The sequence below is a fragment of the Python bivittatus genome, unplaced genomic scaffold (genome assembly GCF_059951505.1).
Source record: "Python bivittatus isolate LINGU-HERP-01145 unplaced genomic scaffold, Pbiv_v1 ctg000980_np1212, whole genome shotgun sequence".
NCBI lineage: Eukaryota > Metazoa > Chordata > Lepidosauria > Squamata > Pythonidae > Python > Python bivittatus.
Window position 1 is genome coordinate 55677203 of NW_028277125.1, and position 15653 is coordinate 55692855.

General features: G+C 38.4%; 1 protein-coding gene across 2 annotated transcripts in view; it reads right to left on the minus strand.

Annotated features, from left to right (window-relative positions):
* The window catches only part of RAB11FIP2 (RAB11 family interacting protein 2), a 34526-nt gene extending 28326 nt beyond the window's left edge, over positions 1–6200 (minus strand). For both annotated transcript variants that reach the window (XM_007437211.4, XM_025172539.2), the window contains exon 1: positions 5018–6200. In XM_007437211.4, the coding sequence (XP_007437273.1) occupies positions 5018–5367 (350 nt within the window). In that variant the 5' untranslated portion in view covers positions 5368–6200. The remainder of the gene's footprint in view (positions 1–5017) is intronic.
* Positions 6201–15653: the final 9453 nt, after the last annotated feature.

Genomic DNA, 15653 nt, shown 5'->3' on the forward strand with positions numbered 1-15653 from the left:
CCTGATAAAAAGAAAATTCAGCAATTTGCATGCTCTGCAGTCTTCCTAGAATTCTAGATCAGCTGTTATCCTTCATTTTTCAAAAAGAAACACATACACAGGGGAATTGCTTATAAGTTTCAGCATTATGCAGAATATTAAAATATCTCTTTTTGTAATACTCTAGTGACTCTGAAGTCTGTCTTTTAGAGAACCATATGTACAGCTGTGTTGGAAACAGGAAGCTATTAAATATATTAAAAACTAAAAGTATTACTAATAAAAATACTTCATCAAATACTTGGATCTCATTTATTCCCAAACTAAGTAATGTTAAGATTACATCAACACTGAAGAGTCATTCTGGAACAAAATGCTCCAAGTCTGCTCAAGGTATCTGAATGCAAGGAAACATTATTTAATACAATTTATATTTATTATCCACCTTGAAAGAAATCAGCATTATATTATTAGATACCATAGCTCACTCTTCAGAAATGATTGGTGCCTGTATTTTCTATTTAAAGATCTGGACAAGAGGACAGCTTATTTGCAAAACTACTGTATTTGTTCACATACAGAGCACAATCATAGCTTGGAAATGCTTGGAAAAACATCATCTCCTTTCTAGCCACTCAAATCTCTAAACAGGATAATGATGAAATTCCCGTGATAACCTAGTTTCCTTTGCAGTGGATTTTGTATGGTAATATATAACTGTACAAAACTGTCACGTTTTCCTGCACCACAATTATAGTCATAATTTTTTGAAGATTTATTACTTTTAACAACACAAATACTGAATATATAACAGAAACAACTGTGCCTATGCAAAACACCTAAAATGCAAATACGGAGTTTTTAGAAAGCAACAATAATACACACAAACACCACCCACTTATATTACACTAGCAATAGCCCAGTACCTGTGCTAGCAATGCAGAAAGATTACTTCCACTGTTTTAATATATACTGGTAGTCCTCGACTTATGACAGCAATTGGGACTGGAATTTCCATCATGAAATGATGCGGTCGTAAAGCGCAACCACATCGCTTAGCAACGACAATCCCTGCAGTTCCAGTTGTTGTTATTAATTGAATCCCATGGTTGTTAGACAAGGCAACTTCCTGCCAGCTTCCCACAACCAGGTCAGTGGGGAAGCCAGTAGAAAGTTGCAAATCCAAAGTGGTTTGTAAGCAGGCTGGCAGGCAGGCAAGTGACTGCTGCTGTGTGTGCATGTGTGTGTGTGAGAGAGAGAGAGAGGATGTGAGGGAGGCACGATGAGGGTGTGTGAAGGTGCCCAGGAGTGTGTGAGTAAGATACAGCAAGGCTCAGGGAAGGTGTGCGGGGGTGCACAAGTAACCAGGATGACATGACCACAGAAGGGCTGGGGAAGGGTGTGTGGATGGGGGAGACTTACTCCAGTGACTTGCGACCTTCCCTGCTGGCTTCCCCACTGACTTTCTGGGGAAGCCGGCAGGGAAGATTGCAAATGGCAATTATGAATGGTCATAAGTCAAGGACTACCTGTACACAGTAAAAGATCTGTATGAGTTGGATACTGTGTATAGAGAGTTTCCACAAGCAGTATCTAATACTGTATACATAGGCCAGAACAGTATAGGATCTACACTCCAAAACCAAATAAGCTTTCTCACTTCAAGAAATTTGAATCTGACATAGAACTCCAACCCCTACTATCTGTATGTTCCAAATGTCTACACTGGGTTAACTTAGTATCTTAATCCAATACAACATATGGAAGAGGTACTCTTTCAGAAAAAGGAACAGAATGTTTGCTATTTTTTTCATTTTTCTTTATCTTTTCATCTGTTTCACTTTGTGTTATGAGTGCTAGAGAACTGAAGTACAGCCTTAAGAATGTATAATTTTATTTTTAAGAGTAGAGAACATCACAGACCACAGGGAATTGCATGAGGTGACAAGTGGCTTTGTCCAGTTTCACTAAATGAATGGAAAAAGTGTTATTATGGAATGCATACCAAAATATAATTTGAAACTATTTAAATATTATAAAAACTGAGTATGTGTTAAAGTAAAAATGAAGTGAACAGTTTGTCACTGGCCAAACACAGTAGTACATGTACAAGAAATTCTTCTTACATTCAATTGCAGTGAATATACTATATATTGGCATTATTTCTTTCTTGCAAAATATTCTGTTTCACTTTAATAGATGTGCTGCCTAAAGTAAAAATATGTTTGGATCAATTTACAAATATTAGAGGGGAAATCCATTCATTATATAATAAACATCTACCAGAAAGTCTTGTGACAACAGTCAGGCTGCATGTTTAGGCTGCAGTCCTATATTCATATTTGAGAATTAAATCTCACTTAAGTGAATACACCTATTTCTGACTAACTTAAAATCGTTAGAATGCTGTGGCTTTCTCTGCTAATACCAAAGAAAGCAACATGTACAAACAGTAAATTTGGCATAAAATAATTCACATGCTATACTTAGCTCCTGAGAATTATTTCAAACCACACAAATATTGTATATCATGATGCTAAAAGATTTATGGGAGAAAACACAACTGAACAAACTGAATGTTTGCTATCTTGAGAGAACATGCTAAATAGCATCTGTCTGTTGATGATGCCTTGTGTATCTGCCCCTAAAATCCAACTATGACATACACAGCACAATCACATATTAGATCAGAAATACCCTTTCTATGTCTTATACCCAATTTTCACCAATGGTCGCACAATGCAGTAGATTATATTGGGAGAACACTCCCTCACTGTTGCCTTCAGAAACTTCCAAAGAAGGATCCCAAATATGTGAAATCCCATCACTATGACTTCAAAAATAGTGATCTTCCCCACTTCCTGGTTATGGTAAAATACTACCTGATCAAGAGTTTGGAACAGCTTGAAAACTTAATACTTTTTGTGCAATTTTGGTAGGCATTAATAAAGATACTAATCAGGCATTTTGATCCTAATAAAGGTTTTACCCAATTCTGGACTAACTTGGCATAATTTTTTCAGCTTATTGATACAGATTGAATAAGACAAAAAATGTTCTAAACTTGACATAAATGTTGTACACAAAGAAATATAACTGTTCAATTAGGCCATAAACACAATAGTCTCTCTACTTAATAGGCCAAGATGTGAACACACTGCAGAAGCAATAAATGTGTTGTATGTACAAACAAAATTCATTTATATTACATATTATTAAAATGAGTAATGATTGATCAAATAACACCACTATCCTTCCTGAATATTAAGGTGAAATCCAGTGCTTATTTTTAAGACACAATTCTGTTTAAATTCTGTTTCTTGTCATGAAAATAACAAGAAAGCATGCAATGTAAGAACTGAACTGAGTACATAATAAATCAAAATCAGGATATACAAATATTGTGCAGTTCACCACTTAATATTCTTAAGTTAAGTTTGACCTTAATCCTGACTTCAAAATGGCGGGGAAAAAGGGAGAATATGCAATACAATAAGGCTTGTCTAAAATCATGCTTTAATTGTAAATGAAGACATTTATAAAATACTTCTGAAAATATGCTGTCTTTCCTGAATGTGTAAATCCATTGTTTCTCTATAACAATCTTAAAATCCCACCATGACAAAACTGAAAAATTAACTGCAATATACTTCATTTTAGATAAATAAATAAAATAAAAATTGTTTATGACAAAATCCTTGAAACCTCTGTGCGTCTTTCCCAAGATATTAGTTCACTTTTTTTCAAGGCCCAATACTCTGCTTCAGTACTACAACAGAAAACTTCAAAAGTAATGCTTCCAGGTGTTGCTTGCAAGGCTACCACATTCTGAAAAATGAGATAGTTCAAGATATTATCCCAATTCAATGAAAGCTATATGGATGGACCAGACAATTACCACATCCCTGTACTGTATCTGTTTAGTACTGTTAATTAAAACACTGAGTCAAAAACTATGTAGCATAGAAGTTAAATGCTGGTTTTAAACTGGGAGACTCCCGCTCAACCAAGGAGCTCACTGTGCAATTTTAAGCAAGTCACTCTAAACCAAACCTCCCAGATAGTATTGTTGTTATGGGCATAAAACTGCACTACATTCTTAGAGAAAATGGGGAAATATAAATAAAGTAAGTAAAATAAGATATAAATGATAATGAAATAAATATATTTCCCAAAGTATCATGTCCAAGAACACTGTACCTATATAAATATAAATATAAATATAAATATATATATATATATATATATATCCATATTTTACTGTGTTATGGAATAACAGGATATCATGTAACATGATTAGAAAAAAAGAAAGAACTTATCATCCAGAGATACAGTCTATTTTCAGAATCATGAGTGTTACACTATGGAGAACATCAGTGGAAGTTCATATGCTCTGATTTCAAATCAGACATCTTAGCTCCAACCAATAAATCCAACAAGAGAATACCATGTCTCTCATACTTATTGGGTATCATCCAAATATAAGTTCTTGTTCCCAGATTACTCTACCACTGTTTATTTTCACTATATTTTAAATGCTAGGAAGGAAAAAAAAATAATACAGAACATTAAGCCATAAGCCATGATTTACAAGCTACAATAACTAGATTCAAATATAATAATCCAAAAAGTAAACCATATTGATTGAGCTCTGTTATAAAGTTACTAGTGCATAATCCACAATTCATGGCTGATCCCATTAAATGTTTGCTAATAACCATTCCCAGCTACATATTAGCAATGAACTATGGCTTTTATGAGAAAGCCTATAAATTCTCAGAGGCTCTAAGTTCATATTAATTGTGCTTATAAGCTAGTTATGTGAACAATTTGTGGAGATTTAAAGATAACCCTTTAAAATAGAGTTGGACAACATGTGACCTCTAAAGTTGATACCCATTAATACCCATTAGCCCCAATCAACAAGAGCATTGGGAGATTATGGAAGCCAAGGTTCAGCAGTATCTCTTAAAACCACAGGTTTACATCTGCAAAAGAAGATTCAATTTCCAACACAGACATATAAAATAACACTTACTCTGTTTTCCTTCTCAGTTTGTCCTCAAAAATATCATTTAAATTAATTGCCACTTGTCCCAGAAACTTATCAAGCCCAACAAGAGACCTGTGCATGACTATCAGGTAGAGGATGTATTTTTCGGAGTTCCCTTCCATCAACAATCCAGGCAACTCAAATGAAGCTTCTTCTTTCCATATTGGATCAAGGGTCTTCTCTGCCACTGAAGTGGAGTATTTCTCTTTTCCCAATTGTATGATAGTGTATGTATCATTAGTGCCACTTTTGCCCTTTGGCTTGAGACCTCTGGCCTGAAGGACTGTAACCTGCACATGAGTTGGGAACCACTTTTGGGCTTGCTCTGCCAACATAGTAATGAAGGGGGGGATTTCAAGTAGCAATAGCCACAAAAATAAATTATTGTCTCAAAAAGTACATTTAACAGTGGGGAAGCCTGATAGAGCCTTCCAGATATCTAGGCAAATCTCAAGGTATTCGTTGACCAGCTTTAACGAAGTGGGCCAGGTTTCCTAGTTTAGCTGACCGTCGTCCCTTCAAACTCTTTTCTCCGATGTTAATTTCCAGCATTCCTCTGTGATCTTAGATACTTCTACTCCTCCATACTTCTCTATTCAAGAGAGTATTTTATTTTATTCTCTACCCACCCGATTTTCACCCGCACCCAAACCCGACCGGAGACTACGGGCTTCAATAAGAAACCTCCCCGCCTCCCCAGGGCAATTTTGCACTTCCCCTGACTAACACCCGTCAAGATTGCTCTGCATCCTCTCCGGCAACAACTCGCGAAGCAACCTACACCTCGCCTCTTACAATGCGAACAGGGGTGGGGGAGTCAGGCAAGAGCTAGCTGCGTCCAAGGGTCTGGGTCTACCGAAGACACGGAACAAGCTCCTGCTGAGGTAAACTGGACCCACCCCGCCGGGGCTCTGCCAGGCCGCCCTTCCCCGGTACAGCTTTCTGGTTGCCCCTCGGGAGCCCTGGGGGAGAAAAGAGGCTGGAGAGAGAAAGACGGGAAGGAGGACAAGCCGCGCGGGAGCTCAGCAACACGGTCGCCCAGCCGCCTCCCTTCCTTCGGCCGAGACGCTCCAGCCGCCGAGCCGAGGCCCCACTTCCGCCTTCCCCATGTTGCCTAAACCGGCGCCGCTGAGTGGGAGCGAGTGAGCGGTGCCGCCTCTTTCCCTGGGTCAGAGGGCGAAGGGTAGGGTTCACGCAGGCCAGCTGCTTGCCTTGCCCTGCCCTGCCCTGCCTTGCCCTACCCTGCCCTGTCCAACCGCTGCCGGGGCCCGTCGGGATAGAGGAGGGGCCGGGATCCCAAAGGATGGCGCGGTCACCCACAGCTCGCGCAGCCCAGCGGCCACGCAAGCCGCATCCCAGGCCACAAGCACGGGTGGGCCGCGGTTAGACTGAGTCCCTGTTCGGAGAACGGGCTATCTGCATAAAGACCGCTTCCAGGCTGTACTGTACTTGATGGAGACTTCGCTTCTGGGTTGAGTCCTCTTTTCGCCTGACTCGGCTTGGTTGCACAACAGTAAACGTTCACGGGGGCTTGCGATGGACTCGGTTTTAAAGATATTCCTGATTGGTTAGTAAAAACGCCTTTTTTTTTTTTTTTTGGTCTCGTTCATGCAGAAGTGCCAGAGAAACCACAGAACACAATGTGGGCGAAGCTGTGAATTGCTCAAGAAGGGCAGGCAAATTACAGTGACAATGGAAAGTAAACCGATTAGGAAAAGCATAGAAAATTAAGGAGGGAAAAAAGAGCTAATGATATATACTGACCATAATGGAATGGCTGACTCAAAAACTCCTCATAAAAATGATGAATTGTATTGAGTTGGTGTAGTTCAATAGTTAAGGTATTCAGTGAGAACCAGATTCAGGTTGCCATCTGTCCTTAGAAATCACTAGGTGACTTGGGGCCAGTCACCACCTTTCAGCCCAATATGTCCAACAGAATGGATTTGGGGATTAAATGAAGAGAGATCCAAGGATGTCAATTTATGCCTCAGAGGAAATGTAAGATGATGATGATGATCCAGAGAAATGGAGTGAGTGTACAGTTCCCAAGCAAAATTAGAAAAAGAAAGTCATGATTGGCTTAACAATAGCAACAGGTGCCGGGTTCACACTTGAATATAGGGATGATGATAAAGGCCTTGGCAATACCAGTATACCAACTAAGAAAACAAAAACAATTTTAAAATAAAGGCATGCTCATTTAACTGCTCTAGGAAAATAGATTTCAAAACATCAACCAATAAAAGCACTTGCATTTTGCAAGTACCTCCTAGATGGTGGGATACAGGCAACAGTATGTTGATCTGCAAGGTAGTCTGTAGATTAGAGACCTAGCTTGTATAGAATACTGTAGTGTGACTGTGCTTGGGATAAAATTGGACTTAGATTTTGCTTGTAGTATGCTGGCCAAAATCTGTCAGGATTGACTGGCTGTCCTTGCCATTAGCTGGGAATACTGTATGTGGCATGAGAATGATTAAGGGTGGTAGCCTAGTCTATACCTTCTCTATCTTATTGAAATTGTTATGTGAAAAGCCTTAATTCACCAAAGCTCTGACGGACAGCAGAGGTCAATGTTTATGGCCCTATCATTGTGCTGGTGTGCTATTGAATCTTCCCAGATTCCCAGTAGCTTACAACAATGAAAAGATAGTTCAGTAGATATTAAAATATCTACAGTAGAAAATAAGTAATGTGGACTATCCTGCAATAAAATAAATATATAAATACAGATCAACTTCTGATGCAACAACATCAACAAGAAGAGTGCCTCTTTCACAAGACCATCACTGGAGGGGAGGCTGTTCTTAAGTGTATGTCTGACATGCTGCCTTTACTGGCCTTAAGTCCTCTTCTAGAAAATGGTACTGCCAGTAGCTTCTCCTGGGAGGATTGAATTGGACACGTTGATTTTTGTTGGTCCATATAGGCTTTGTAAGTTAAAACTATCTCCTTGAATTGCATGTGGAAACTGTTGGCAACCAATTTAGAGACGATTGTATAGATGTAATATGTCTATGGCAATGAATAAAAAAACTACATTTTTGAACCAACTGTAGTTTCTGAGTGGTCTTCAAGACAGCCTCATGTAGAGTACATTGCCAAAGTACAGCTAAATGGTGATAATATCATGAATTACCATATCCAACTCCTCTTCTCCAAGTAGGGCTGCAGTCTTCCTAGCCACAGCTTCTACCTATCACCCCAACAGCAGCTCTATCTTGGCTTGGGCTCAATTGTAGTCTCATTCATCCCATCAAGACCCCTGTTGCCTTCAGACACTGAGACAAGACTGAACTCCAGCTGGGCCTAGGGTAGCAATAAATACATACATTTATCATACTGCACCTTGAACCAGTGGATGACCTCTCCTGGCATCCAATGCCATCTCCATCCCGCATCCAGCCTGTACACAGACTGAAAAAGGTGCAGGTAATCTACTTACTCTAGGGCGCTTTGCAGATGAATTCCCACTACATATTCAACAACCTTCCCCCTCAAATGTTGGAGCCTGGATGAACATTATCAAGCACAGCCACAACAAGGAAATAAACAGAACTCCTAGACCTTTGACGAAGTCCCCAGACGCCCTCTGAAAGCCCTCCAGATTGACTGACTACCTGGGCAGACTTTCCTAATGGGTCCCCCAATTCTTTAGGTGACAATTAGTCTTAATTGGACCAGGAAGTGATTGGGCCACAGCAAAGGGTTAGATGTAATGTCATCCATATCCAAATCACAGCATAATTTATCTGGGATGAAAATGAGATCCAGCATACATCTACTGGCATATATCAAGCCAGGACAAGCCTATGGTCACTTTGGAAGCCATGAACTCACTGGCTTTTCCTGAGCAACAGGAAATGGACGTTGAAGTCACTGAACACCAAAAAGTAAGGAGGAAAATGCCAATCTAGAGACTAGATCAAAGAGGGAGGACAATGGGGCAACAAAATATTTGGTATAACAGTAAGATCACAGCTTATCTCTATGGCCCAACATAGGCATTCACACCTGGTCATCTCAGGAATAGAGTCCTGGAACACAAAATGTCCTGTAAGATCAGTATCATTCACCCATAAAGCCATGGGCTCAAGGTTGCTGAAGGACCAAAAGCCCAGAAATGCAGAAAAATAAATATATTTTGTGTAAAACCAGGAGAAAGGGGAGGATTTAATAGGTCTGAATGAAGGTGTTTGGATCGTATGGAGTGAACAAAATAAAAAGGATCTGGGTCATGTGGAGACTCAGCTATGAATGAATGAATTGTAATTGCTTGGTGAAGACCAGCTTAGAAAAAACATGTTTTAAACATACATTGTTTCATGTGTGAGATGGAAAAGGAATGTATCCAAAAGCCTGACTAATTTTAATTTTTTATGATGCAAGATTGAGACAATTAGTGAGGGATGCAAGGGTGATGAGAGGTACCAAATGTGGGACAGAACATTTTTGGTAGCATCAAGAGTGAATCTTGAGAAAAAATGGATGTTAAAAAAAAAGATAGAAGTGAAAGAAAATAGAGTGAAATGGCAACTACTGCAGGAAGAGAAGGTAGTGGAAATTATTAATTTCCCAACAGAATGAATGGAAAGTGGATGCAAGGAAAGAGGATGTAGAAGCTGCATGAAACAGAGTGAAAAGAGTTACGTTGCAGAATGCCACACAAGTCTGTGATAATAAGTATTGTATGAAAAAGCATGTTTGGTGGAGTAGTGAAGTAAAAAACTGTGGATGTGAAAAATACACATAAAAGAATGATACTAAGGTATTAAATAATGTGCATAGAAGGTATTGAATAATGTGTATAGAAAAAGAAATTAACATAAAAGCAGAGGGGAACGCAGAGCGATTTTTATGGAATAAAAATTGTTCTTGAAATTGGTGAAGAAGGCTCTACATGCCTCCAGCAGAATAAACGGATGTAAGAATAAATGTGAAGTCATTTGGAATGAATGGAATAAAAGGAATGCTAGAAGGAATATTTTGAGATGAGTTAAGGTTGTTTCACTTATGGTCTGATGATGAGATGAGAACAATGCCATGCAACCAAGGGAAAAGATTAGCATCATGACATGATCTCTGCAAGTTAGAGTGGGTACATAGAATAATTTGCATATCTGCTTCACTACAAACTGTGTTGCAGCTTTTTAGTTTGAGTATCTTTCCCTCCATTAACAAGACTAGTATTTCTGCAATCTTTAAACCTCTTAATTGGGGGGAAAAATCATTGTTTGCAGTAAAACAAATCTTGAGTTTATGGTTTGAGGATTGCTGGTTCACTCTCCTGAAATTAAAAAGGCAAAATGTATGTGTGATAACCACAAATGAATCTAATAATTATCCAGTGCACAATTAGATGATGTAATGGGATTTAACTCAGTAGACCACAAAACCACAATGTTAGCCTGAAGAACTTCTGAAAAAAGAAAGAGCATATTTCCAGTGTGTTTGTGTGTGTGTGTGTGTGTGTGATATGTATTTACATTTAGGAAAAGAATTGCCAAATTGAGCAAATCTACACTTTATGATTCAGTTACAGTGGCAATGAGTGCACTGTTGGTTAAGGACAAGGTTAAGGACAGATCATCATGGAGAAAATCCAGCTGTGTGGTCACTAAAAGTCGACAGTGACTTGATGGCACTTAATCACACTTTATGAAAATATTTTGGTTGTTTAAAAACTATTACCCAGTATATATCTACTGGATACAATCACATTTTCCCTTCACTGAGCAATATTAGATCTCCAAGAATGAAATACATCCAAAGAGTGCTTCTATAGAATCTTTGGAAGGGTGCACCTCAGCTAGTCACCATTAACAAATTCATGGGCACATGTTAAACCAAATGGTAGTTTGTTTCTTTATGCCTTAAGATGTTGTATATACCCAGTCATTAAGGTTAGTAACTTTATTGAATAAATTATAGTTAAAGAAACCAGGGCATAAACTGTGTAAAAACAGCTGTAGTTTTACTGATCTGGAGACCCATAAAAGTTAAATACCATACTTCAATTACAAACCACTGGCTTAAAAGATGAAATGGGTAGTAATAGCAAAACGAAAACAAAACTTTAAAAAACCTAGATTACTTGATAAGTATAATAGTCTTTGTTTCCCTGAAAAGGTTTTAGCTTTAAAATATTAGTAAAAAATTAACAAGTCAGCAATTTATTTGATTGACTTCACTTAATTCTGATTTTACATCTTATTTTAAGCATTTTGTAACCAATATAAACTCTAAAATAATAATATACTCTCCAACTATTCCTGTTTATAAACAGCAGTCAATATTATCTGATAAATTCCTGTCCATTTTTCTTTTGAGAAAATCTTTTGTGTACCTCAACAAGATGTAAGCGTACATAAGTATGTATGTGTACAAGAATACTAGACAACCCGTGACCCATTGGGTCATCGTTTCAGAAATATTTCCTTACCTAAACAGAGAAACAGAATGACCAAGGGCAAAAAAGCAGTGGGAGTGGGAGTGAGTTGCAAATTGTTGCTGGCTTCCCCATTGACTTGCTTGTTGGAAGCTGGCAAGGAAATCCTTCCTTCCTTCCTTCCTTCCTTCCTTCCTTCCTTCCTTCCTTCCTTCCTTCCTTCCTTCCTTCCTTCCTTCCTTCCTTCCTTCCTTCCTCCCTCCCTCCCTCCCTCCCTCCCTCCTTTCCACATATAATGTAGGCTTGCACCATTTGCCTTCCCCTCATGGCCCTCAGGAAAGCCCCTGTGAAGCCGCCTCCTCTTCCTTGACTGATCCACGGAATTGCCTGCCACTTTGCTGGTGGGCAATTCCGTGGTAGAACAAAGGGAGCCGTGGACATGAGGAAAACTGCACCCCCACTCCTCATTCTGGCGTGTCCCCAAGGGCCCCTTCCTTTGAGGGAGGAAAAGGGCTCACCCATTAACCACTGGCACCCCCCAGCCAGCCCTACCTCACCAGCAGGTGTCCAGGTCACTCCCTCATCCTCCCTCAATGCCCACCACCGTTAAGAGATTTCAGATTTCTGCCTTGTTTCCAAAGAGCCAATCGCCACTCACCCGTTGGGCCCTGCTGGCAACCAAATGGGCGCAGGGGATAGAGGAAGGCAGAAAAGAGGTTGGGGATATGCCCATAATGATCACATGACCTGGGCTAACCGGCGGGGCAGCATCAGAGCAGTGCTGAAGCGGCCACAAATTTCCCAAATTTCAGTCCCACGAAAGTAATGGGTCATAGATTTTGGATGCATTCTATAAGTTAGTCCATTTGAGGTACCTTGGTTCAAAAACTGTTGTCCTGTGATGCACCATTTCGCCCAGTTAAGGTTACAGACACGAGAATTTTAGTACTATATAGATGTTTTTATTATCCTATTTCAATCATACTAGATACATATCATTCCAATATGTAAATGTACATACTTAAGTGTTTTGAATTTCAATTTATCTATAATAAACTTTTGTGAGATTAAATATTCTGTTTCTAGTCATAGTTTTAAAATTAAACCTCAACTATCAGTATACATTTAAAAATTAATATACTGTATATTTGTATTTCCTTTTGAATCTGACATGTTGCTTATACTTTTAAAACACTGACTTAGAAGCAAGTGTAAGTTTTTCTTGCACAGAAACAAATACAATTTATAGCAGATAAACTTTTTTTTGAAATATGTAACAGTTTTAAATATCAAATCTAGTTTCAGAAAAAGTATGATCGTAAAAGTATGCAACTCTCTTTTCAACTATGAAATGTTAAAAAATATCCAGTAAGGTCATGCTAATAACAAAACAGATGATAATTTCATTAATTCTGATGGATTAAGGGAGGGAGGGAGAAAGGTATTGGATATATGCATATCATTTTCAGGTAGGATTTCATTTCCAAGAAATCCATATGATTATACCTAAAATTTGGAATGTGAAAAGTCCAATGTAATATTTGAAAGAAAAGGGAAGAAGAGAGCAGTTGCTTCTGTATGTTGAATGATGCATATAGTCTCATTACATGGACGGACTCTCCCATTGTATTCCAGATAAGAATACTTCAGTGCTTTGTTCATTGAAAGTAGATCATTAAGCATCTTCTTTCTCATCCCTCAAATTAAAAAGGTTTCTAAAGGCCATGGGAATTGTCTGAATTTGCTTTGGCAATCACAAGGGTTACAAGAATATTGGAAAGTAGACTTCGGTATTTTCTCGTAGAATGGGTAGAAATTAGTTGGAGACTGAGGCAACTCTAAGTGAGGCCTCAGTCCAACAAATTGCTTTATTAGGGCCAAATCCACTTGACACTCACAATACTGTAAATTACAAAGTTTTGCACTGAAATCCAGTGCTGGGGTTAACATGGATGTGGACCAGGAAGACTAATGGGAAAAAAAAATCAGACCTTAGATTAATATATGTAGTCTTAGAAGGCAATATTAGACATCCATTAATTCTTAATACCTTAGCCTGGGACATAATACGTTTAGGTTTAATACAGACATTATTAGCATGATTCCCTAAATATGACTAAAATTAAGGTAAATGAAATGCATGTTTTCTGGCTAATCCCATAGAGAAGTATGTAGTGTTCCAAGTTCCTGATGACAACAACCCTTTCCTAATATTTTATGAAATGGGTTGTAGAACTGTATTTGGCAGGTGGATTAAACAAACAAACAACAACAAATCCATTAACCCCAAAGATGTTTAAATATTGCATCCTGATACCAATAAAAGATTTCTAGAGGAGCTAGGAACCGAAACTTGAAGCTATCTCTATAATATGACCATGTAGAACCTGCACAAATTCTCTTAAGAGTGGCAAAATACATTGATTGTCTAAGGATGGAGAGAGGATTGACATTCTTCTCCTCAAACCCCATTTTGAACTTTTCAGTGTCCAAAAATCCATGACCCTGCTGTCCTCCAAGCCACATTCCAACATTTAGACAAGATCTGGTATAACACATCAAAGATTTAGTTGTATTTTTTTATTTTTCTTTGCAACCATTGTCCAGACCAACTCCACATAATTCCCAAGGCTCTCCTTAGTAACCACAACATGACTGAGATCTGTTCCTGCTCCTGTCCCTGCCCTTCCTCAGTCTTTCTAGATGGCCAAAGAGAATTGTCTCTTTCTACCAACCTGATACTGCAATCTGGCTAATTTGGGATAAGGGAGACTGATGGTGGCCATTTTGGCCATTTTGACTTGAGGACAGATGTTATCCTCTTATACAAGTACTAAAAGCCCCATAACTCTCCTGAATGGCTATTGTGGCATCAAAGTTTGTAATACCCAGAGTTCTGAAATGATAATATCAGAGATCATGATAATAGCTTTATGAATTATCTTCTACTGATTCTAACCAAAATGATTGTTTTTCACCCTGTTGGATATCAATACTGTCTTGACCTGATGGCTATATATTGTTTCCATATAAAAAGCAGTGTGCCTTAAATACCAGTGAAAGAAGAGTGCAATTCTCATATATTGCTTCTGACCTTTCCCAGATGCATCTGATCATCTATTTTTGATACCGTGGCTTCTTTCTGACCTATTGAAATACAGACTCATGTCATGCACTCTACTAATTCAGCTCTGCAGACTTATTGATGTTAAAAAAAAGTCCTCAAACTCAAAAAGTTTGGTAATCACTAGTCCAAAGGAATTAGGTGAAAAGTGTAAACAAGATCAATGTCCTTTATCAGAGCAGTGAAAGCAGTTTTGCCTAAAATGAACATTTAATGTCTTCTTTGTTCAGCATAAGTAATAATATTTAGAATATAACTTACTTTCCATGAAAACTAGTCCAAGCCAACAATACTATGCATACCTGTGAATTAGCCTACTGAAAACTGGATAGGAATGGACTGGAAAATATTTTCATTTCATCAGAATAGAATATGAAAGCTATTTTGGGATTTATTTAAGTGTATAATCTCATGCCGTTCATTTAGATTGCTTCGGCTAAAAGCCTCTTTAGAATAATTACACCAATTTTGGACACTCCACTATATGATTTAGTTCAGTATTTCTGAGGTATACCTCACAAGGGTTGTACTTGGCATCTATACAGGATGTGTATGACTTCGAATGCAAGCCAGCCCTTGAGTTGCAAGTAGCAAAAAACTCCCCTCCCCTGAAGCTTTAGAAAACATCCTTTTTTCCCGCTCTCCCTCTCTTTTCTGTATTTCCATATCAGTTTGAATATGCATTCCAGGCTATTTCTCTAGATTGTTCTCCCACACCCCAATGGAGAGGCAGTCTGCCTTCTATCACCATCCCTCCCAAATTTCATACTCATACACTTAATGATAGCAAACTCCTGAAAATATTTGTGAACTTTGGTTGGTGAGGACAAAATGAAAGAAAAGTGGATTGAGTTTACAGTGTGTTTAGAAAAGTTTACAAATCAAACTGGTTGTGGTGTGGCAAGGCTGGGTGTGTATAATAGTAGCAGTATATTTATAGAATATATTTAATAATATAAGTATTATACAGCTTGGAGTATTAAAAACTATTTCATTTCTGCATTTATTGATCAGTAACTTGTCATTCTGAATTCTGGACTGAGAGGATGAAGCATTGGTGACTCAGAACTTCCTCCAATTAGCTTGATCCATTATTACAGAAGAGG